At 30.0% G+C, this 24,566-nt stretch overlaps 1 protein-coding gene across 1 annotated transcript; it reads left to right on the forward strand.

Annotated features, from left to right (window-relative positions):
- The first annotated feature begins 15,227 nt into the window (after positions 1-15,227).
- Positions 15,228-19,988, forward strand: LOC123294721 (RING finger protein B-like). Its single transcript, XM_044875843.1, has 4 exons — positions 15,228-15,430; positions 16,540-16,854; positions 16,930-17,259; positions 18,278-19,988. Exons 1-4 carry the CDS (start codon positions 15,277-15,279, stop codon positions 19,930-19,932), a joined length of 2,454 nt encoding a protein of 817 aa, XP_044731778.1. The 5' UTR covers positions 15,228-15,276; the 3' UTR covers positions 19,933-19,988.
- The last annotated feature ends 4,578 nt before the right edge of the window (positions 19,989-24,566 follow it).

Here is a 24,566-nt window from a genome sequence, read left to right on the forward strand (position 1 = left end):
AATGGTTTCAGATTCGATCATCATTCGATCAACGTTTTTTATTTTCGTAATCCACATTTGTATGCATTTTTTATCGATTTACTATCGAAAAATGTGGCTTTCGGAAAATAATCAAGTAGATGATTTTGGAACCATCAAATAACGATTCGATGGATCAAAAAATATTAGAAATGGCCTATACCTCTAGTAAAACTGTTTAAAGATCGCAGAGATTTTGCCACAACCTGCGTTATTAAGACAGTATTCTGATCTAGAAAGAAATCGTTTTTTGTTGTTGTTCATTTTTAAAGATTAAACACTTAAGAATATGTCTTGAAAGGGATTTTTTACAATTCATATTAATTTCGGTGAAACAGCGGATTTTCTGGTAATGAAGTTCAAATTGATCGCTCTGTACTGTGAGCTTCTGCTGTTTCAAAAGAAGGCAAAACAGCTCGGTTAGCAGAAATAACTTTGCAAAACTTCTATTATTCGAGTTATTCTGCTGGAATTGTCTCTCAAACTTAAAACGCATTTCTCTTGAAACTTTTCAATCGGAAAGATTATGAAAATATTATCTCCCTTTATACCCGGTTTATTTTAGAGAGGCCAACCTTGGTAACTTCAAAGTGTGTTTTCGAGTCTAGTATTAGAAACAATTTAATTTATTCGAATTTATAATTTTGCTAAATATAAGTTATTTTAAAGCAGAAATAAAAAATCGAACCAGTTACATTAAACTGCGTGTTTTAAAAAAGTACTTTGTTTTCTTTAATGCATTCTACGAATGTTATGAAATTACTCTATTGTTGAGTTTTCTGATTGCTTTCTTAAATATTCCAGACTATCATTTGTTTCCTTTAAAACCCTTAGAGTATCTAAATAATGATGCTCGAGCCCTCGAAAATACATTAGCACCATATACTCACTACACATCAAACAGCAAGTAGAAATATTCTAACAATTTAACACTGTTCTGGGTTCCCTCCATTATATAATTTATTTTCATATTACCATGCTACACATGTAACACTGTAGTAACTTTAAGATTGCATCACATTAATAATCTGCACAGCATCAATTTCTAAGACACCCTATTCTATTTTGAAGAATTATACAATACATAACAATATACATGTGGCAGGTATTACATAAATCCGTAATTTGACTTAATACCGGTACAAATTTAGACAGTCAAAATGTCGTCTTTGGAAGTTAAAATGTGCCGAATAACAATAATAATATAAAAGGCAACACAAAACAAATTTTTTTGATTCAGAAATTTTTATGAAATTTGCTATTTATTAGGGTAGTTTAATGATTAGGTGAGTTTCTGGATACATCCATCTTCTAAATTCCTGTGCGAAAAGCTTGTATGAGTGATCCTGGAAATATATAGCGGTAATAACTTTTCTAATCGGTAAATGAATTGGGTTTTTATGGCAAGTTTCTGAGATGCTTTGAAATAAGTCTCTCCTATATAGAAAAGTATGCAAAGAAGAAAGAAAAAAAGCGACACACTTCCTTACAAATAATAACATTAAATCGAATTTCCATTAAAACCGAATTTTGGTAGAAAAATCTATTTGATTTTATGGATTTTTACCTCCATGCCTCATTATCTACAATTAACTCTCGGTTAATTGATTGATTTGTTTGAATTACTTTATGGGCCCTATATAATTGCTCATAAGCCATCAGCTTGAGATCGCAATTATAATAGGCCCTTCCAAAAATTAGTTCACATGTATATACATGTGAAAAGATTCATAATTAGAGAAATGAATAAGATCAGATCATGGACAGTAGACGTACCTATTTATTTAAGCATATTCAACATCTCATTTGTGCGAGTTTGATATAAAAAAAAAACTGAACAATTGATCACCACCACAGTCATATATATGTACACTAATATGACTGTGATCACCATTACCTTTTCTTGACTAACAAGTGGTAGTCAGGCAAAGATGGTCTTGTGATTGTGTCTTATCAGAATTTTTTAAGGTTTTTTAACAATTGGGTCGATTTTTAATTAAATAAATTTTACTACCTTAAAATAGGAAGCTTTCTTATTTTTTTAAGGGGGAAATTGCCCCTCTCTGGTTTCGCACTTGAACTTTATATGAGCGAATTGCTATGAAATGGAGCTATTGCTTTTGTATTGATGGTGGATTTTTGGAAAAATTTCTTCAAATGTTCATGGATCCTACCTAATAGATGTCAAAAAATGACCATCGTTAAAATTTATGTATATATATGTATATACATATTATGTATCTATACGTTTATGTGTCTGTAAAGTCTCTAGCGGTCGCAATTTAAGTCGAATTTGAATAAAATTTGGTATCAAGAATATACATGAAGAAGGGTTTTGGTATTTGAAAAGTCAAGTTCGGTAATGAGAAAATTCGACTGATAAATAAGGGGTGGGGGGTTTGCAAAATACAAAAATTTTTAATTTTTCCAAAATAAAAAATATTTTTGTATTTTTTAATCAGTTTTAACCAAAAAAGTACTCTTGTGATTTTCTCTAGATGCTTGGCTTTCGAAATAAAAAACTTGAAAAATTAAAAATGCAATATTCGATTTTAAGAAAAATGTATTATTTTTTTCAATCTCTGTGGGAATTAGCTTAGCTAACGCACCTCCTGCGTTACGAATTTTTTGATATATCATTTCTAACAGAAACTAAATTTATTTGTACTGACATTGTATTTAACGCCTAGAATTACGCAAAATGATGGAAAATTATACGCCTGCAACTTATACACATGATACCGCTTCTCTGTAACTTCCTTCTCTGTAACGACCTTGTTAGATCAATAAACTCTTCAGTTTTTTAATCAGGTGTTTGTATAATACGCATGCGTTTATATATAATCTAAAAACACACCGACGCTATGCATCGCGGCGCCATCAAATTATTGTTATTATTATTATTGTCATAATAATCAGTTCCGTAAATAATTAAAAAATTTGAGATAAACGCATGTAATTGTTTAGAAAAATTTTTTATTAAAAATATATTGTGTTAGTTGTGTAAGAACCGGTCTAGTGAGTTTGTTTTAATGTAATAAAAGTATGTGTTCCGTGTAACAGAATAACATTGTTGTGTTCATAATATCTACATTCCATTGTTTAGTGTTATTATGTGGTTCGTTTGTTGTTATTAATAGCAAAAAAAAAAGGTTTTTTTTTTGTATTGTATTTTTATGAAATAATATGTGGTAAGTGGTCTTTAATTAATAAATTAATTTAATTACTCAATTGGTAAAATTTAATTAAATTTGTCCTTCGATTTATTTTTTAAATTGTTTACAAAAAAAGTGGTATGAGCGCCAAGGCAAGTTTAGACTTGTGGTTGACATTATTTATACCTTATTTTCAACTTTGGACACAACGGGCTTTGTTTGTTTTCAATAATTTATTAAGGTTTAAACTTTAAATAGTTTTTTATTTCCACCAACTAGTTTTAGAGAAATCTATGAAAACATATCATCCATCTACCGTTTTCCTATCAGATCAATGTTAAATGTGACTACTTTTGAAGTCATTTATGTATTTAAGTAATCGGACAAGCTCCCCTCTCCCCCTAAAATTTTCAGAATTGATGTAGATCTCGTCCAACTTCATATAAAAAAAAAGCCTTTTTTCCAAAAATTGCCTTTGCGCTCGTTTATACTTCCTTAAAGCAAACATTAAATTTTTGTTAGTTGGATTTTGTTTACCAGTTAGAAGGGTATGTGAAATTATCCAAAATAAAATGCATTTTTGGCGCATGTAAGTTTTTTAATTTTGTGTGTAGAATATACCCTTATGAAAAAAGTGCTTCAAAATTTTAATGTTCTAATGCAAAATCCATGATATACCTAATATTGAGATGAAATTAAGTAGGAAAATGCTTACAAAATTTAATTCCAGTAAGACTTTGGTATATGAATTTAATTCAATTTTTTTAATCGAACTAATAAGGATGTATGAGCACGGTATTGGGGACACAAATTTAAAAAAATATATTTTTTCAATTTTGATGATGAATTATAATAATTATAACTTGACAATTTAGGACGAAAAGTAAGAATGAAATTTTTCGATATCTGGAGTACCTATTTTCAAAATATGGTAAATTGAAATTTTTTTTTAATTATTTAGCTTTCGATATTTCGAAAACCAAGGCAGGTATTGGTTTTCAGGCAGGCATACAAAATTGTATTCTTATTTTCCGCCTACATTCATGAAGTTATAACAAAATTCATCATCAAAGTTGAAAATAAGGTACAAATAATTTCAACCACAAGTCTAAACTTGTCTTGGCGCTTGTACTACCTTAAATCCGAATAGTGTTAAACCCGAAAATACGTGATTATTATCGACGGATATTTAAAGAAATTTTTCCGAAATTCTGTTTTTCGTACAATACCAATAGTAACATTTTTATGGGCTTACCTAGGAGGAGCAGGCCCGGGGAAGCTGCTCCCTACTCCTGGACGTATACTTAAAATAATTTTAATTTTCTTGACTAAGTATATGTTTATGCCAAAATGCTGTTGAATTTGTACATTTTTTAGGTCAAAAATCTATGTTTTGTTCCCCTTGAGCCAAAAATTTGGTATGCCCATAAACGCATATAACTTATACAATTCATTTATTTTTGGTCTTAATCGATTTATGATAAGAACTTGACGTAAAATGGTACATTTTTTATATGTCATGATAATGAAATTTATTGCATGTTATTACGATAATATAAATTTTTAGGTGACATACCTACTAAATAAATGATCAAATAAAAAGTTTAAATTTTTGCTTGAAATACATATTACTAAAATGAACCTTGAATGAACAGCAGAAATTTTTGTTTGTAGGCAATGAATTAAGTAATGCGATCTCAATGATAAGAATTATTATACTCCTACAAAGTAGCTCATTAAATACCTACGATATATGCTTTTTTTTTTTGAAAATTTGGACAATGAGTCAAATTATCTAATTTCTAAATACAAAAATCTGTAAATAAAAATGTGATCAAGATATAAATATAAAACATAAGCCAAAAAATTAATTTTATTTATGTCCGTGAGAAAAGAAGTTTTCTCACTCAGTATGCGTGGGAAAAATAGTTCATTACCGCCCTGGTGTGATAATGACTTCATTCCCGCACCAGGGCGGTAATGATTTCAGTTATTATAGTAACTTTTTTAATTTTCTATTTTTCTCAATAAGCCATGACAAATTTTAAATAATAATTATCGTTTATTTTCACAATTTAGAGGCGTAGATCAAGTTTTGTACGATACATGTGTGATAACGCATTATTAACGTACTTCTGCGATTGTCCAACTCGTGATGTACTTGTTGTGCAAAAATCGTTAGACTAGACGTTACAGAAAAAATGGTATAACGATAAATTCTAGATCATTGCTCATTTTTTGCAAGATAAATGTCTACTTTTTGTTTTACCAATATAAACTGTGAAATTTCATATTTACGACCAAAATTTTCTCTTCAGCCTCCTTTTCTATTCCCAATTTCACTTCAAATCTGATAATCGAAGTCTCATGCAGTCATTTTTCATAAGCTTAAAGAGCATTAAAACTTTGTAGATACCTAAAAATGTAAAGACCACTCAACAAATTTTTGATTGTATATTTCCATGTAGAAATTCTAGAATATTCAAAATTGTATAATGTTTATAATCCTAGAATTTCAATTTTAAATATTTCTAGAGAATTGAGGGTTTTTTATACTTTATTGACCTCTCCCCCAAAAAATTCCTAAGCAAAAATAGGTTAAAAAATTTTCCTAACTCGGGCTCGATGCGTGGTGCAATATATAGAATTTTCAGTATTTGTTTTGGTTCAATTTATTATGTAAATTAAATACTTTAAATTAGTGTTGAATATTTGCTACTAATTAAAATGTTATGGTATTTGCATAACCTCGACAATGTTGAGTAAACATTTTAGTTATATTTGTTTAACCCTACAGTGGTTGTTTCAATACAAGTATCTTTGTAAATAATGAATTATTATTTTACTATCATTATTGCAAAAACGATACAAATATTTCTTGACGATCTAATGCCAAAAAATTTCTCGTAAAATTACAAATTTTAATAAAGGAAATTATTCATTTATAATCAAAGGCCGGGGCTTTAAGAAAAGATCTCTATACAAATACTAAAATCGCTGTTGAATAACTTAAACGGTTGACCTGATTTTCATCAATCATAGCAAAAAATTGGTGATTTATCCGTAATTATTGGATTACAAATTAAGCCATTCTTCATATTAACTAGACTGAATATATTGAAATCGGTTTCATCAAGTTCAAGCTTTTAGCGTGGAGACAGGCTGTTTCATTTTATTATTATATTCGGTAGAAAATTGAACATTTCCCTAAAGATTGAACAAAAACAATGTCATAAGTATTTCAAAAAATAAGGGGGAAAGTTTTGTGGAACATATGTATTTGAAATAGTTTTTCATCACTCATGTATGTAAGATTTTTATTTCAAGTAAAAGTATTTTTTTCCCGAGGGATAGCAAGTCGATAAAAAGATATCAAGTTAAGGTATCTGTTTGTATATGAAATAGTTATTTATATTTTAATAAAATATTCGTTTATTTTTATAAAATTCCTTCGGTATTTTTGAAATTTTTGATTTTTTTAAAAATTTTTTTTGTTTGTTTTGGTCGCATTTTACATGAAGGGACACTCAAATTTAGTTATTGGGCCTTTTCAAAATTAGACCGTGTACTAGTTAAGAAGGTCTTCGGACAACAAGCACACCACTGATAGATGAGCATCTTACATCTTTCAACTTCTTGAATTAAAAAATAAACCACTTTTGTTTTAAGGATGTACGAGCGCCAGGGCAATTTTGGATAAAAGGCTTGATTTTTTTAATATGAAGTTGGACTAAGTTTAAATCAATTCTGAAAATTTAAGGGGGGTTGCCCAATTATTTAAATAAATAACTTCAAAAGTAGTCATATTTAACATTGGTCTTATGGAAAAACGGTAGATTCGGTGGAAATTAAAAAAAACTATTTAAATTAAAGTTAAAACTTTAATAAATTATTGAAAACAAAAAAAACCCGTTGTGTCCGACTAATTAAGGATGCATGAGCACGGTAACTTGCCTCGGCGCTCGTACTACCTTAACTATGAGAACCAGGCCACTTAAACGGTCTTTAAGCTTTCTTTCTTATTTAAAATTTCAAATTTCGCAATGTCTTGCTACAGACACACTACTTTGTTGAATGTCGTACCAAAATTTACGGTGTCGGAGAGTCTGGATAAATTTTTATAGCTATAAATCGATTCCAGAAAATGTTAACTGGCTCTATTAATAGCTATAGGATCTTTTCTTAGACGTTAAGAAGGTCCTTAGAAAACTTTTTCACATATATTTATACACCGGGGACGCTATTGTGATTCCATTTGTAATAGTAAAGTTCTAATTCTAATACCTGATCAATTTTCATAAAGCTTTGTGAAAGCATTCATCCATTTTTTAAATATGTTTATTTACTTTAAAAAAATTATATTATTCCTCATATGAAAATGCCGTGTTATATTTTATATTTATATAATGTGGAAAATGTGGTTTTAGCGGGATATGAATAGATTATAATCAAGACTTTTTAGGGGAGCCGATATAAATACATTTCATATCCATAAATTGTAAATAAAAACAAACTAGATATAAAACAAGTGAAACAAACAATGAATTGAGTTAATTGTTGAAATACCATGTATAGACAGTGTTGATTACTCTATCACATTATACACACACACATGTCACACACATATAACTGCTGTACCTATATAATACTTACTATACAATTTGCGCATAATATGCGCTCTCACGAGTAAACAGTGATGTTTACAAAAAAAAAATGCTTAGAACAAGAGTTGTTTATTCGAACATTTTTTACATTTCAACTTTTGTTCTATCTCTAGCAGTTTACAAGATGGGTCCTACGGACCCAAGACCCAATTTACCTGTGTTGCTAATTTACGAACTCGACCTCACTTTTTACGTCCTCAGCACGCTACAAAAATTTCAGCTTAATATTTCTTTTCTTTTTTGAGTAATCGTGATGACAGACGACAGACAGACAGACAACCAGAAACGGATTAATTAGGTGATTTCATGAACACCTATACCAAAATTTTGTTCATAGCATCAATATTTTTAAGCGTTACAAACTTGGGACTAAACTTTGTATACCTTGTTATATTTCATATACATGGTATAATAAAGGTGCGTTTCATTCTGTCGCTTAAGCTAACATCACTTTTTTAAAAAGGGTCATTTTCATTTATAATTTATGATACTATATGCATGGAAATGAATTTCCCCCATGTTATTTTCTTTACCTACCCATTTAGATGTGTACAAAAATGTAATATACTTAAACGCAGGGTTGGATTTATTACTGTAGATAATATCCGCATTTATTTAATAGCTAATAAGATTACAAAATAGGATACCTATTTGAGTATTGGATAACTTTTTAATACCTATATAGAGAAATTTCATTTAAGGCTTTCGTCACGCTATGGAATTACTTGGAAAGGTTAAAATAAAAATAGGTCAGTTGAATTAAATTTTAAAATTTTATTTATCTGATTACGTTTTTATTGGCATGATTATAATTTTGTAACATTGTAAATAAATTTTAGAACTAACTTATCTTGCACCTTCTTTTAATTAATTATCGCATCTGTTTGAAATTGGAAGATGTTTCCAATTTTTATCATAATAAAATTTTACACTGCGGTTATATGAACTATTTACTAACTATACAAGAAACAAAATTTACCTGTTACTAATCAAGTACTAGGCTCTCAATTTTTGATGGGAGCCAATTATTTCATCACCTACGTCTAAATACTTATATTTGAGATCAAGAAATATAGCTACTCACTTTACTAAACTAACTAGTACTAAAAAGTAAATTTGCACAATGCTCTATCAGATAAAGTATCAGATCAAAATAATTCTATTTAGCTAAACTTGCCTAAGTACCAAGTAGCTTTGTTTGAGAGTTAGACATTCCTAAAGTTGAAATTTTTAAATCTTCTTTTGTAACTTAATTCCAAACACGAAATTCTATTTCGCTAAAATTGGGTATACATATTGACATTGTTTTACAGGACCAAAAAAGCGTTCATAAAATTAACTTTATCATCAATTTCAGAACATAACTTTTTTAGATTTCAAACACTCCGTATTTCGACGTCTATATGCAGGTAAAGAGTTGAATTGAGATTCTGTAAATTGTGTTATTGTGTACTACCAAAAGGGTACACTTTTTAAAAATCATTTATACTTCTGTTTACTCGAAATTATCCGAATACTATCTAGAAGCGAATAGATTCTTCTTTACAATTTCTTTTTTTTTTTCATTTTCTTAATAATAATGATTAAAAGTTTGAAGTCGAAAAAGATTAACTTAATCCTACACTGTAACATAACTAACCCCCCGGACATATTTATAAGTGAAGATATTAACAATAAGAAATTCACAACCCTTATATCATATTTACACACTAAACATCATAAATTTTCATTGAGAATATTTAAAAATAGGGCATAATTAAAACACAAATAGCTCGTATAATTAATTATTCATAATTTTTCCATTTTCATAAATTTTTATGGTGTATTATTATTTATTCTATATATGTTGTTGAATTTTAGTTCTAATTGTTCTAAATATAAAAAAAATCTCCATGCATTAGCTACATCGATCTTTCTGATTTAAATGAAGCAAAAGTAACACATATTATTAATTGTAACTACGGATTTTCACCCAGCGCCGCCTTAAGCAAAGGAAAAAATGCCACCTTTGGGCAATGGCAAAAAATACCGCCCTAAGTTTCTTCAGTTTTCTTCTACAATTTGAACTGAAGAGAAAAATTCCACGCAAATCATTTTTATCGATTCTATATGCTTAAGAATTCATTCAGCCATTATTTCAGAAAGCGTATGGATCAGGATTTAAAATTATACGTTTGGTTGAGAATATATGTTTGTGAAATTCAAATGTATAAAATTTTTTCAAGATCTTCAACATTTTTCGTAATGTCTAAAACCAAATTCACATGTACGCAAAAATATTTTGACCTTTCGATCCAATTTGTCGCCTAGAGTCTATGGCTCATGTGGACTAATATGTAAAACCAGGCGCATCGATAACGATATTTTTTGTTATTAGTTATTATGGCGATAATATATCAAATCTTTTAATAGAATTCGAACATCAAAAACCAAAAAAAGTACGTTTTGGTACAGAGTAGGTACATTTTAGCAACATATTTTAGAGAGGATAGAATTTTGAGAAGCTGTTGTCAAGGTCAAGGCAATGGTGGAGGCATTGGGTAGATTAATCATAACTTGGCGCTAGTTTTACATCGAGGATTTTTTTAATTTTCTAAATTTAACTTGTGTGAGTGGAAATCTTATTGAGCTAGACTTTATTTAATTTTTAGGGTATTGTGCACGAAATTGTCAAGGTACACTTAAAAAAATAAAGTTTGTTGAAAGATTTAGTAAATACAAAAGACACATAGCAAACTGGTGTAACATTTCGTTCTTTTAGGTAAGTGATGCGCGCTAGTAAAACCGATGAGGTGTAATTTTTTGACGTGAATGTAGTGCAGTTAGAAATAATCAGATCAGTTTTTATTGCTCTTTTAGTTCAGGTATTACCTCTCAGAGTAATACCGAAAAGCTATCTGTAGGATTCGTTTGTGTACAGTCAATGTTGAAAATATCGACAAATTAATTTTAAGAACATATTCACTACCAAGACTTTGCAAAACAGAAAAAAGTAGGTATTATGTAATTTTCAGAGTAATAATGCCTCAGTTTATTTGGAACTGAATTAAATCAGTAAACAGGTGCAATGAGTATTTGAAGCTTTTTCCAATTAATTGCTTGGGATAGAGCTTTTATTCGATTTTAAATCTATATCATATAATATTATTTACAGTGCGTAACAAGATAGAAACTGTTATAAATAGTAGGTTTATTTAAAAGTTACTGATTTATCCAGCGAGTTTTTTTAAGGGAAAAATCGAAAAGATGATTTAATAAATATTCTAACGATTTTTGATTAATAATAGTAATATTTTGTTCGCCTTTAAATTTATGTTTCATAACATATAAGTCATATAAATAGAAACAGCTCTTTAAGCTTTTGATAAAGTCCTTGAAATTTTAATGACAACCCTCGAGCAACAATATCTGACAAGCAGTTTTAAATTTTTTGACATGGTAAATCTCTGTTCTGTTTGGTAATCTATTATATGTCTAGAGTAAAGATAATTTTGTTCATATAATTTAAGATTGAGTGTAAGAATTTTTGAACTGAAAATTTCTTTAAGCGCGTTGAGAACATGCGTCACGCTCCATACATACCACATTGACGGTGCTCTTCCGATCACTGAAATCAAGCAAAATTGAGCACACTTACTTCTAGGATTAGTGACCGCTTGAAAATTTTTTTATTGGTGCTCGCTTGTAGTGCCTTTTTCTACAATTTTGTCTTTTCTGCACTTTTTTTAGTCTTCATAAATGCACTTCGGATCCTCTTGAGGTGCTCTATTTCGACGGCCCAGTCGGCAACTGTTCCTCTGTCACCTCTTAAATCCGTCATTGTATACTGTCACCAACGACCGATATCGCAAGGAAGATTTAAAATTTCTGATTGCGTAGTATGACACTGTTTATTTATTGTAGATACAATTCAAGGCAGCCTCTAAAATTATGCTAACAAATTTTAACCCCAAGAACATTGAATAACTCAATTGAGCAACTCAAATTTGCTATTGATATTAAAAATGATGAAAAATTGCACACTTCATAATATAATTTCCATCTTGCTACAAGCCTCATATTGCATACGTGCCCTCCCACCTAAGAAACAAGATGAAATACTTCTAACTTCTTATTAAGAAACTTTAAATTTTGTGTTTCGATTTGGAAAATTCCATATTGAAGACAGTCACACATTTCCGTTACATACTGTGTATATAGAAACCTAAGCAGGGAATGGAAATGTCAATTTATTATCAAACATGTTCGAATTCCCAGAAGTATTCTCACTTGTATACAATAACAAGTAGATACCTATATTATGAGTATTCACATCCATAGCGGTTGTTTTCCAATTATATTTAATGAACGTATTATTAACCCTTAATATAATAATTTATTGTTTATATTATTTATTATACAGGACGTCTCCATATGTTTTTCTCTTTTTCTGGTAGAAAAATATTGTTTTCAACCCGAAAATCAAAATCATAAATTTTTATGATATTTTTATGGTGGGTCCACACGATTCAGACTATTATTTGTACAGATATCTGTACAGACTGAAAGTCTGAGTAAAAATGTTCATGTAAATATGATGACGAAATGTATGTGCAGACTTATCATTAGTATGGGAATACTTCCAAATTCCGTGCTCAGACTTTTTAACTCAGACTTTCATCATACCGACTTTTGTTTGCACTGATTTGTGGCGCAGACAAAATTTTATAGAAGTCTGTGTGAAGTTGGTATCGTATGGACCTGCCATAAGACTTTACCATAATACCGACTTTTTTTTTGCACTGATTTGTTGCGCAGACAAAATTCTATAGAAGTTTGTGTGAAGTTGCTATCATGTGGACGTACCATTACGTTTTGGGATGTATATGCCAACTTAATATTATAATTTCGGTCATATTGTAAACGGGTAGCAAAAAAAAAACCATTCCATAAATAGCGCTAACTTCTATTAACGAAAATCAACTCATTGGGTTATGTTTTATCCTTCTATGTCCTATTCTGGCATAAACCTGTGCTGCCCGATCATATCCATTTCCCCCTTTTATGAAACTTGCATTGTTCTTTCAGTACGATCTTTGCACTGTGGAAAAAAGAACCAATAAATTAATTATTACAGTAGAACGCCGATTTACCGAATCGCCAATTATCCGAATCAGCGTAATATAAAAAATTAATACCATGCATGTACCTATGTAATTTTTGCTTTGTTTTGTTGTAACAAGTTGGAACTCGTTGGAGTCCAGATATATTTCAATTGTTAAAGCTAGAGGGAAGACACTACATGTTTTGCGACGTTGGAACGTTTGTTTTTTATTCAACTCAATAACATTGAGTTACCAACTCAATAGCATTATCAGTTTATGTCCCATTATCCGAATCGACCCCGGTCCAAATTAATTCGGACAAGCGGCCTTCTACTGTATTATTATTTAGTTGGTCTGAATGGAATTAACACGGGTTGGGGTAGATTTTTACCCTTTTTTGGAAGTCTAACTTACAATTTTACTTATTAGTTTATAATTTGCAGGTATAATAGCATTATACCTGCCCGCTTCGATCTGCAATTTCCATTCTAAAAGTAAATACCACCGCGTTATAGTCTTCTTCTTCCATAACCCTGGTGGAAAAAATATTTGAAAAAATAATAAGTCTTAATAAGTCTTAGGAAACTCTGAAAAAGTCTTAGAAACTTTAAAAAAGTATTAAGAACTCTGAATAACTCTGAATTGGACTAGTCCGAAAACGTTAAGAAATTCAAAGTTCCTAAGACTTTTTCAGAATTTCTTATTCTTTCTTCAAATATTTTTTCCACCAGGGAACACTTGAAATAGTCTTTATTATGAATCCAAAAAATCAAACTCACTTTACATTTATAATATATAGCTGTACTCTGCCACGCTTCGCTGTAGGACTTTATCTAGTGAATTTTATGAAATTTGATAAAGCCCCGATAAAAGAGTTCGCAATTTTTAAACTGCTGAACTGAACTTTCATGTCACTTCCTTGAAAAAGTTAAAATTTGAGCTTAATCGATGAAGAATTTATAAGTTTTTGAAAAACACCCCTTTCAACCCTTCACAGCATTTTTTACGCATTAAAAATGTCCTTCTTCAGGCCTTAGACTATCTCTGTACCGAATTTCATTTAAATCGGTTCAGTAGTTTAGGCGTGATTGCGTAACATACAGACAGGCACACAGAGTTACTTTCGCATTTATAATATTATTTAGGCTTGGGAACATTTAAAAAATAAATGACTGGGTGAGTCTGTAAGTTTTGTCACTCAATTACTAGGCGAATAAATTATGCAATCATTTAAAATTTTGGCAAATGATGGAAAAAAAGCATGTTTTCCTCCTCAAAATGTAACGCTATAGGCTATTACCTCACTTTCCTTAGCTTAAATTCTACACTGGAAATACATATATAATAAAGTTATAGTCTGGCTACCAAATTCATACCCACCACTGGTTGTAGAAAATTTGCTTCGTAAAATTAATTTTCTTTTTAATTTATTGAAATTTTACCCACAAATATAAGTCTTATAGGCAGCGTCGGGGCAAAGGTAGAGCAAGTTTGTATTTTAAGTGCTGATTATTGAAATACAAGTTAATTTTTCTAAGTTTTTAGTTATTCCGAACTCGTAATAAATTCCCAAGTTTCAGGCAAGTTTTGCCTGGAAAAATGTACATAAAACTACTTAGGAATTAAACTGTACCTATACTTATAAGTTAGATCAAATGGACCAAAGGAAACAATCCATTCTAAGTCAAAATATTTTAGCAATACCTGTATGATTTCCTGAGATGAATACGAAATATGAATTTAAAATAAAATCATTTGAAAATGTTTAGAATAATAAATTACAAGGTTATAAAAACGTGAAAAAAATTACTCAACTGCCGGAATTTCATTGATTACATGTGTGTATTTTTTTCACGTTTTTCAATAAATTATTCTTAAAATTTATGCATACCTACATGATTGTCAAATTAAATTAATGAGTACATATAATTTTAATATTTAATTTTAAAAATAAATTGATAAAGAAATTAAAATAAAGATTTTTCATACATTAAGTCTTCTTGCTCTTTCAACATTTTAAAAACATAAGCTATTTCCAAATAGCACCAAAAATTCTTTCGTTAAAATTCACAAGTAATTGTTTGTAATTTGCAAATCTTCAGAATTTGAACCAATACCCTTCTGGCAACGTAATATCTAAATTGAACAAAACTCTGCGTTTCCTGAACAAAAATATTGCTATATTTTGTATGAAAATTCTTGCAAATATTAATAATAATTCCTAAGAAACCTTATAAATTCACTTAAAAATCAATACCTACACGTTATATTTGTTATTATATAATTTGAAATATTTCTGTTTTTAGAATTCAATGGACTTATGTAAAAAACTGTGATAATATAGAAGGCAATCCGATGATGTGGAGTCCAGTCTCGGGTGGAGGGACTGATAGTATAGCTCCCTCTGCTCGAACAAAACATAGTGCAACGTTGGTGGGAGCTTATGTATATTTAATTGGTGGTCGTAATGGGAATTTACCCTTAAAAGATATGTGGAAATATGATATAGGTAATATACCTAATTTTCATTTTATTTAGGAATTTTTTTTTATAGACACGGAAATGCATGTTTTATAATATTCATTTTAATTTAAATCATTTCTATTTTTGTATAAAACTGATTTAAGAAAAAATTTTAAACCCTCATCCTTAAAAAATGTTATAGATGTAGTATCCGAAAATTTAAAAACCATTTCTGACCGACGAGTTTTTCCTATCAACTTCATCCGATAATATTAATAGGAAACTTTCCAAACTACTATAATAAGTACTTATTACTAATTTTCATTCCCTTCAGATTTTAAATTTTGGGTGCAACATACAGGGAACAACAGCTTGGTACAACAAGCAATCAAAAAATAACTTGAGCAAAAATTGCAGAGTTTGATGGGCTGGCATGTTCTGACATCAAATTTGACTTAGTTCTCCGGGTTGCTATAATAGTCAAATTAGATCCTAAAAGAAAAGAAATAGAAAAACACCTTTACAAACTTACATTTTTTTAAATCAAACGGAGGAAATCCGAGTTAAAAATATGTCATTTATTACATTTAATCGTAAGAAAACAAGTTGTCGAAAGTTGTCAAGAATATTCAATAGAGAACATTTATATTTATTACTTCTAGAAATTATAGTCATTTGACCTTGATCTTTAAATGATCTTGAAAATTTAGCTAGGCTTGAAAGATATTAACACAGACGGATGATCTTTGTTGTCTTTGATAACTTTTATCTACAAAATATTTCTAAAGCTAGCGTTCTTTCGATTAAATGCAATAATTGCATATTTTTAAGTCGCACTTCCTCCGAAAGCCAACGATTTTCGAAAAAATGTTAGTTTTTTTTTTTAATAAGGATTAACTTTTTAATTTAATGTGCTATTCTATCTCTTACCTTTCAGGATCAAAATTATCTATTAAAGTAACCCAGAGAACTAAATTCAATCTGGTTTCAGAACATGATATCCCCCATCAAACTTTGCAACTTTTGTTTTAGTTATTTTTTTGTATGGTTAAATTATTAAATATAAGACGAGCTATTAGCCATAATAGTTTAAAATGATCCATCCTGTATATTTTAACTAGGTATGAGTTTTATTCTAAGATTGGTCTGTCTTAGTTGAAGGGCGATGGTCGCAATTACAACCCACTGGAGAAAAACCACCTTGTTTACAAGAGCATACTGCCGTAGCTTACAAAGATGGATTATATGTTTTTGGTGGTGAAGTCGGATTCTCCTCAGCTACTGAAACACCATTATGGTACTACGATATTAAGCGAAATACGTGGCGTAAAGTAAAAACTCAAAAGGGTGTGTCAGTTCCTCGAGGAAGACGTGGTCATTCGGCATTAATTCATAAAAATTCAATGTTGATTTATGGAGGCTATCAAGACTTAAGAGGATCTTCCAATGAATTGTGGTCCTTCGATTTTGGTACATATATTTCTAGCAGAAATTGATTTTTGATCATTTCAAAGGTTTTCAAAAATATTCTACTTTTATTTTTAGAAACGGAATCTTGGCATTTATTATCATCAAAAAAGACACCAAATGGAAGAATCAACGCCAACAGTGATTCGGTTCCACCTGGAAGGCATAAACATTCAGCTGTTATGCACAATGATGCGATGTGGGTTTATGGTGGAATGACCGATTTAATTGAACGGAATGATCTTTGGAAATGGTGTACGGTTTCTAAACAATGGTATCAATATAAATCAAAACATAATCCTGGACCTTTACATAGTCATGCTGTATGTAAATTACCGGGATCTATGCTTATATTTGGCGGCGAAAGTAATGGTCAACCTACAAATGATTTATGGAAATTTAATTTTGGTAAGTAATAATTATGAGTTAGTTTGCCGTAAGATCATACTAAATCAGATGTGGCCCTCTTGTTTATTGCTTGCCAGGAAACAAGATGTTTGGAGTTCGATTTCGTGCGTTTGTGTTATTTTTCCACTTTTTACTATAATAAAAACAAAGTAAAAACTACTCTAAAAACAAAGAATACCGTGTTATAGCCCCCGCTTATCCTCCCTTTTGTTCACAATTGAGTGGATTTTAATTTTTTGATGCGGAACCTAATTTTTTGGAAATAAATTTGGCCCATGATACTCGCTGATAATGAAATTTTCTGTAACTGAAATAATTTTAAGCTGTCGTTGAATTGTCTATTTCACAAACTTTTACAAAACCCTTTAAAATTACGGTTCCTGTATGCTATCCCATAGGAACTGTGCATTTTCTCTATGAAAAATTAAAACAGATCTATCCAACGGGAACTATATATTTTAACGGGATAAAAAGGAGCCTGTGTGCTATTCCAGATTATAGTCTATCTCTATGCCAAAAAATTAATTGATTAACAAACATCCATCCATCCAAACTTGTACGATTATAGTATATATCAGATTAAAGAGAATTGAACAAAATTACACATATACCAAGAATGGAACCCGGGTCCCTTAAATACATGCCAATCGCCTTTACCAAGCGAACCATATAAGTTCTAGGCATACTGTGTTATTTTTTCAACTCAAAGAATTTTTATTTTTGTTTAATTAATAGTCAACACTAACTTATTTATTTATTATTTTTGTTTGTTTACTAAATTTTGTGTACAAATAGAAACATCAAAGTCGATTTTCTGATTATTATTAATGTTTATAATGCAATGGATGGCGTAAACTAAACAGACTTATAAGTAATCTTGTCAAGTTTATCTTAATTAAAGATAATTGGAAAAAATGCAGGTATACCGGAATCGAACTCGGGTCTCTTGGATTCATGCCTAGCGCCTTTATCCTTTTTGATACTGCCTACATTTACTAATTTGATTTTTTTGCTCTAGCACTTGAAGGTTGGGAAAAAGTTCAAATTGATGGGTTAAAACCTCAACCACGTGCAGAAAGTAAAGCATTTGCTGTGTCCGAATTTCTGTTAAAAGTTGGCAATGTAGCAAACGACTCTGCAGATAATACAAAACCTGCTAAACCTGTAATGAGAACGAGGTCTCGAACAAGTTCATCTGTAGATAGAGCGCAACGACATTCATCATATCTTCCACAAAATCGTATAACTCCTTGTGAGAAAACATACGTTTTCCAGCCAACAACCAATAATTACATAGATGGTAGTGACGAATCATTTCATAAATCATTAATCTCAAACAGCAATACAACATACAAATCAGCTCAACCTGGAAGTTTTCTACGTGAAATTCAGAAATTATCACAACTAAATTTATCGAAATTAAGTCATAATAAATGTAGTTACAGTGTTTTAAATAGTACAAACACTGAAAGTACAGAAAGTCTTCTACGACAACATGGTGCCGGTGTTCATGAAGAAAATCTTTCAGTCACGCCTGTACGAAATATGATGGTAAAGTCTCAGTCAGAACATTTTACAAATAAAAAACGCTTAAGCTGTCAAATATCCCCAGAACAAATGAATGACACAAACAAAAATCCACAAAGATCCTGCAAGGCACCAACCACATCAGAAGATAAACAACCAATGCCAAGTCGAAAATATGAAATGAAACGCGAACCAATATCAGTACCTAATTTTAGTACGATTGTATTGCCAACGCCAGTTTTAACGCCTGTAGAAGCAACGAAATTGGTATATTTAGATTCTGAAGACGACGATGACTTGCAGGACCCTTGTATTCATTCAATTGAAGTAAAACAAAATACAAAAGACAACACATTTTATGACACATTTAAACCTGCTTCACGCGATGAAAGTTATAGCTCACATTTATGTGCTTCAATTTATCAAAATATTCCAAAATCAGCATCAGTTAAATTTCAGTGTCCTGGCTTGGAAGAAGTGTCCGATGAGAGTGTTTCAACATCAGATTATGCTTCAGTTGAAAGAGTTAATCATCAAAAACTAAATGGAAACAAGCCTGAAGAAATTAAAAAAGGTATTTTGAAAACACCAACACCGGCTTCTGAGGGTCCATTTGGATTTTCAAATCCACATTACATGGGTCCTGATATTCAAGAATTTTTAACGAATGGTAATAGTAATCGACATTCTTGGAATGTTTCCGACTCCAAAGCACAACAATATGCTAAGTTATTAAATACTCCGGACAGTGGTGTCGGAGATATGTCGTCTGGTAAAAGTAATAGTCGACATATGTTTTTAATGGATGAATTAGAAATGCAACATTTGGATACAAAAGTGAATAATGAGGGTAAAACACAAATCGATAACTCAACAAAACGCATTCCACCAAACACATTAACATTGATTAATGATAGTATACAAAAGCGTTCTGACAAAACAAGGGCAAGTAGTGCCAGTCGAGTTGAAAGGGTTCGAACAGAAAAACCTACAATTCCTGTTCAAATACAAAATGACACAAAAGATGTGACCATTCCTTCTGATTCAAATTTGCAATTACATGTTTTTATTATTGGTGGCAAAGAACAAGGTCAAATAACTGTTTTTAAACGACCAATATCTATATGGAGGCTGAAATTATATTAAGGCTATCAATACAATATTGTTTGCATTATTTAATCACTTATTGTAGACTGAGTACTAACGTGTTTATTGTTTTAATATTTCATTATGCGTTCGGTAAACTCATAGTCATATATTAATTAGATCTTTGTTACTAGAAAAACAAATTATGGGATAATTACTAGCCCCTTCAAAGAGGCACAAAGCAAAATTTAAAGTTTCATGTTTGTATGAAAGTTATACAGGAAGTCCGGTAAGTACCGCACGCTTTTGTTGCATCAGGAAGAAAATAAAATTCTAAAACAAGTATAAATCTAAAAACTAGTTAGTTATTAATTAAAATAGGCAGGCAATCAATTATTAAAGATTTATGATAGATTAAAAATAAATTATTAAATAATTATTATTATTAAAAAACAATTTTTTAAGTGTTCAGTTTTCGCAGAGTCGAGAGCTTTTCATTTATTTTTTTTTTTAATAATGCTTCTGATTGGCAGTATATTTTAATTAATAGCTAACTATCCGTACATTGGATCAAAAAGCGCGCGCTATGGAACATCCTGTAGATTTCTCTGCAAAACAGTTGTTCGAGTTTGAGTTCCTATTTCATTTAAAGTTTGTTCCTTTTAGTCGATGTTCTAAACAGAAAAATATTATAGTGTGATAACATTTTTACACTTAGTGTAGTACTACACCGAACTAAAAAAAAAGAAATTATTCGATGTAGTAAACTTTTACCGGAACATCAACGTTTATTCATAAAGTCGGATTAACAAGAAGGCGGATTAGGCACCTACCTAGGGGCCCCAGGGGCCCCAGGGGAAGGTCAAAAGAGAAAAAGACAAATTTGTACTAGCTAATAAACGAAGACTAAAAAAAGCAAATTATTATGAGAAGGTGGAGCCTTAAGTTATTTATGAAGACTAAAAACGGCTCCGTCTGATTTTCTCATCGCCTAGGGGTCCCAGAGAATCCGGCATTGTCTAGAGCCAACCTGTAGTCATTGTCTATACAGGTGTGTAGATACAATGAAAAGGCACAAAGTGCAGAGCCTTTATCTCAGACAATATGCGCATGTGAAAATAAACAGTGATCTTTCCAATATTTATGACACTCAATTTTAAACTGAATAATGAACTTCATGGGGGAAGGGGTTTACATAAATGATAAATTAAATTTAACGTTCGATTTAATGATCTAAAAATTACGTGAAATTTTCAAGTATAGTAACTTGTAAAATACACAAGTATAAGTAATTAAATAATACAAAATTGTATTTTTAGATTGATTATTTAGTGCCAAAATAATCATTCTCGTTACTCAAACGAAAGTATTAACAAATGAGACTACTTAGAAATAAAAATTATCAATAAAAAGCTCAATAGCTTAGAATATGTTTGAGTAGTTTTGTAGTAATGAGGCATATTAAATATTGCTCTAAAATGGATACTTAATAATTTACTATAAATCAATTAAAAATTGATTAATTAGTATGACTTATGTTTGATTTCATCATTTTCGACTAAATTGTTGTTAAGTAATCGTGAATTAAGTCAGTTTGGTTGTGCTTACAAAACGTATGCAGTTTATATTAGAAATGATTTATTATCGTCAGTAATTCATAATAATTCAAAAACGACAATAAAGCGAGAGAAAATACTTTTAAGTGAAACTAAACAAAAATATTCTAAAGAATTGAATATTAATTTCGGGTTGGTTTTAATAGTCCTCAGTACGTCACCCAATGCAGTTTTTTGTATTTATAGGTATTTTTAATCGAAATATCTTCGATTAGAACCCTTAAAAGAACTCTCATTCTAACAAATCAAGAAGCTCCTCATTCTAACAAATGTTAATGTCAAAAAAAAAGTACGGTTCGCTTTAGTTAAAATCACTTTTTAATCAAAAGTGGTGGAATCAATAAAAGTATAGTATAAAGTTCTAGACATGCTAGACGTTAAAATGATTACACTTCAAATATTTCAGGAAGAAAGTCGTTTACAAATGGTTTTTACCGTTTATAGTGATTTAATTCTTCCTTCCTTTATACAACTACTAAAAACTGGGAAAGAAAAAATATATTTCCGAAGATTTGAAATAAAATATACTGCAGGGTACACTTTCGTGCCAGATCTTGTAATTCATTTTTATTTCCAGTAGGATTTTTATACAATTTTTGACAATTTTAAATACAAAGTTAGAAAATTTTATAGGCATAGATTAAAATCGAATAATTAATTAGGGATGATATTTAGATCTCATTTTTTGTACTTTTATTACTTTTAAAACTGATTGAATAAATATCAAAAAAATAATTTCCGTGTCAAATTCATTTGATTTCCGTTTCATGTGATACTAATATATGTAATAGAATATGTTATATGTATTAATGTTCTTTTGTAATTTAAAAATCCTGCGAATAGAATTACTGCATTTCAATTCAGAAAATAATTTTAATTTTTACAAGTCTTGCCATTACGTTTTTCGATTGTAGCAAAATGCGATATAGAATCTTAATTTGTTAACACAGTAGCTACAGAAGTTTACCGCCAATAAAAAATCTTACTTCTAAAAATAAGATCAAGGCGACCATCATTAAACTTCACTTTATAGTACGCCTTTGCATGGATTTGCTTTTTTCGGACAATTGCCAAAAAACTTATTCAACCTAAGAAAATCTAATATATTTATCTTTATCAAACATCGCTTTTTGACTAGGATAGAAAATATGTGATATGTCTTCATTAAAAAATCATTTTGTAAATGAAAAGTCAAGAACGTATATAATAAGGACATAAAACTCCCATGCTGAGCTATAAGCGCTCGTGGCTGAATTTAAGATGCCTCTCTGGGCGGAGTCTATTCATCGTTCGTTGCGTACTTCGCATCAAGCTGTCTAAAAGATTTAAAACATGTTTCAATCACTTTCAATTGATTGAAAATAAAAGACAGCCTGATGAGCAGTACAAAGTACGTAACGACCGAGAAGACTAGACCTCGCCCAGATAGCGCCTTTTTCCTGCTACCCTCCCCACTCGAGTTATACGTCCTTAATACATATGTTCTTGTATAAAACCCTATTGAACACAGAAAGCTACATAAACCAGTAAAAAAAGATACTTTGATAATTATGCCTGGCTTTATATTTTTAAGAGTAAGATTTTATCATTAATGAGGTAGCCAGAAAAAATTTGAAGCTGTGGCTATCAGCAATACCAGTTACTTACCCGTTATTGTAAATTTAAATAAATTTCATTTTAATACAGTTTACTACAAGTGTGGAATTTTATAGTCTAAGATCCCAATTAGGATCGACCTTCACCCATCTGTTTACCGGATGAAAGTTATTTTTTATGAAATATAAAATGTTAACAAATATCCCTGCAATGGGTTGCCTATAAAAATGTGGTCCAGACTACTTTTAGTGAAAATATCAAGAGTAAAATTTTTAGAAATTTTTCACTGACTTATCTTACGAATTTTGATCTACTCGAAAGTAAAAGCCATAAAGAATATGCAGCAGCTATGTTGTTTGCCTTTTTTCGTTCACTATTATCGCATTTATACAAGTTGAAAATAGTAATTACGTGCATCTGTTAATTCATTGACTCGCATATCTAAATAAAGATAATTTTGTTACAATTACGGTGGCATATGATTGGCCACAAAATATTGGTCAAAAATAATGTTTACAAGCTTTCCAAGTTTTGATATTTATATTAAAAATGGTCTGGACCATATTTTTTAAGGCAACCCGTTACAGGAATATTTGTTAATATTTTACATTTCATAAAAAATAACTTTCATTCGGTAAACAGATGGGTGAAGGTCGACCCTAATTCGGATCTTGTACTATTAGCTTCTTTGGAATTTTTAAAAAACCGATCTAATAAAAATAATTTGAAATTTAGGTTTATATTGTAATTTTTAAAGATTATGACTGATTAGTCAATTATTTTATCGTCGAATTGGTAGTAACAAAGGACTAGCATTTAAGTATTGCTTTGGATCGATTTTGAGACAAATCGCGAAATTAAAATTTGTAATAGCGTACGTATCTGTAGATAAATTGAGTAGTTGGATTTAATAAGTAATCATTATCAGATTTTTATTATCATTGATTTATTTTTAGTTGAAAAATGTATTCTATCAAATTTAAAAATATTTTGAAACAGCGGCCTATACCATTTATTTGGAATATTTAAATAGATTTTCTCGAATTTTGACATTTTCTCGAATAATAATGCATAAAAATGAATTTTGATTTCGAAATGAAATTAATTAATTAATAATATTTATATTTAAGTTGCTGTATCGAATTTCATTAAGTCACATTTCAAGGCTGGGGGCATAATGGAATTAAGTAATATAGGGCTGATATTTCAACCAAATAAGGAATTATAAATTGTGTTCCTTTTTCGCAGCCTTATGACTTATTGTTCAACTGTGTATGTGCAATTTATCATAAATTTAGACGTCCAAGTAAAGAGATGTGTTTTATTACGAAAATTAAAAAATTGAGTTAAATAAACTATTGTAAAGTTATGCCAATTGAAAATATTTATAATTAATCTTAAAAATCTTATTTAAAGATAAATTTATTATATTTTTTTAAACAATTAATTATTTAAAAAAATATTGATTCTAAATGTATTCGT

The sequence above is a fragment of the Chrysoperla carnea genome, chromosome 3, assembly GCF_905475395.1.
Source record: "Chrysoperla carnea chromosome 3, inChrCarn1.1, whole genome shotgun sequence".
In the NCBI taxonomy this organism is placed as follows: domain Eukaryota; kingdom Metazoa; phylum Arthropoda; class Insecta; order Neuroptera; family Chrysopidae; genus Chrysoperla; species Chrysoperla carnea.

Bases quoted from the DNA above. Each gene is read 5' to 3' on its own strand.
- LOC123294721 (XM_044875843.1), top strand. From the start codon at position 15,277: ATGATGTGGAGTCCAGTCTCGGGTGGAGGGACTGATAGTATAGCTCCC. The intron at 15,431-16,539 runs GTAATATACCTA...GGTCTGTCTTAG, and splicing joins TATGTGGAAATATGATATAG to TTGAAGGGCGATGGTCGCAA. The intron at 17,260-18,277 runs GTAAGTAATAAT...TTTTTGCTCTAG, and splicing joins TTTATGGAAATTTAATTTTG to CACTTGAAGGTTGGGAAAAA.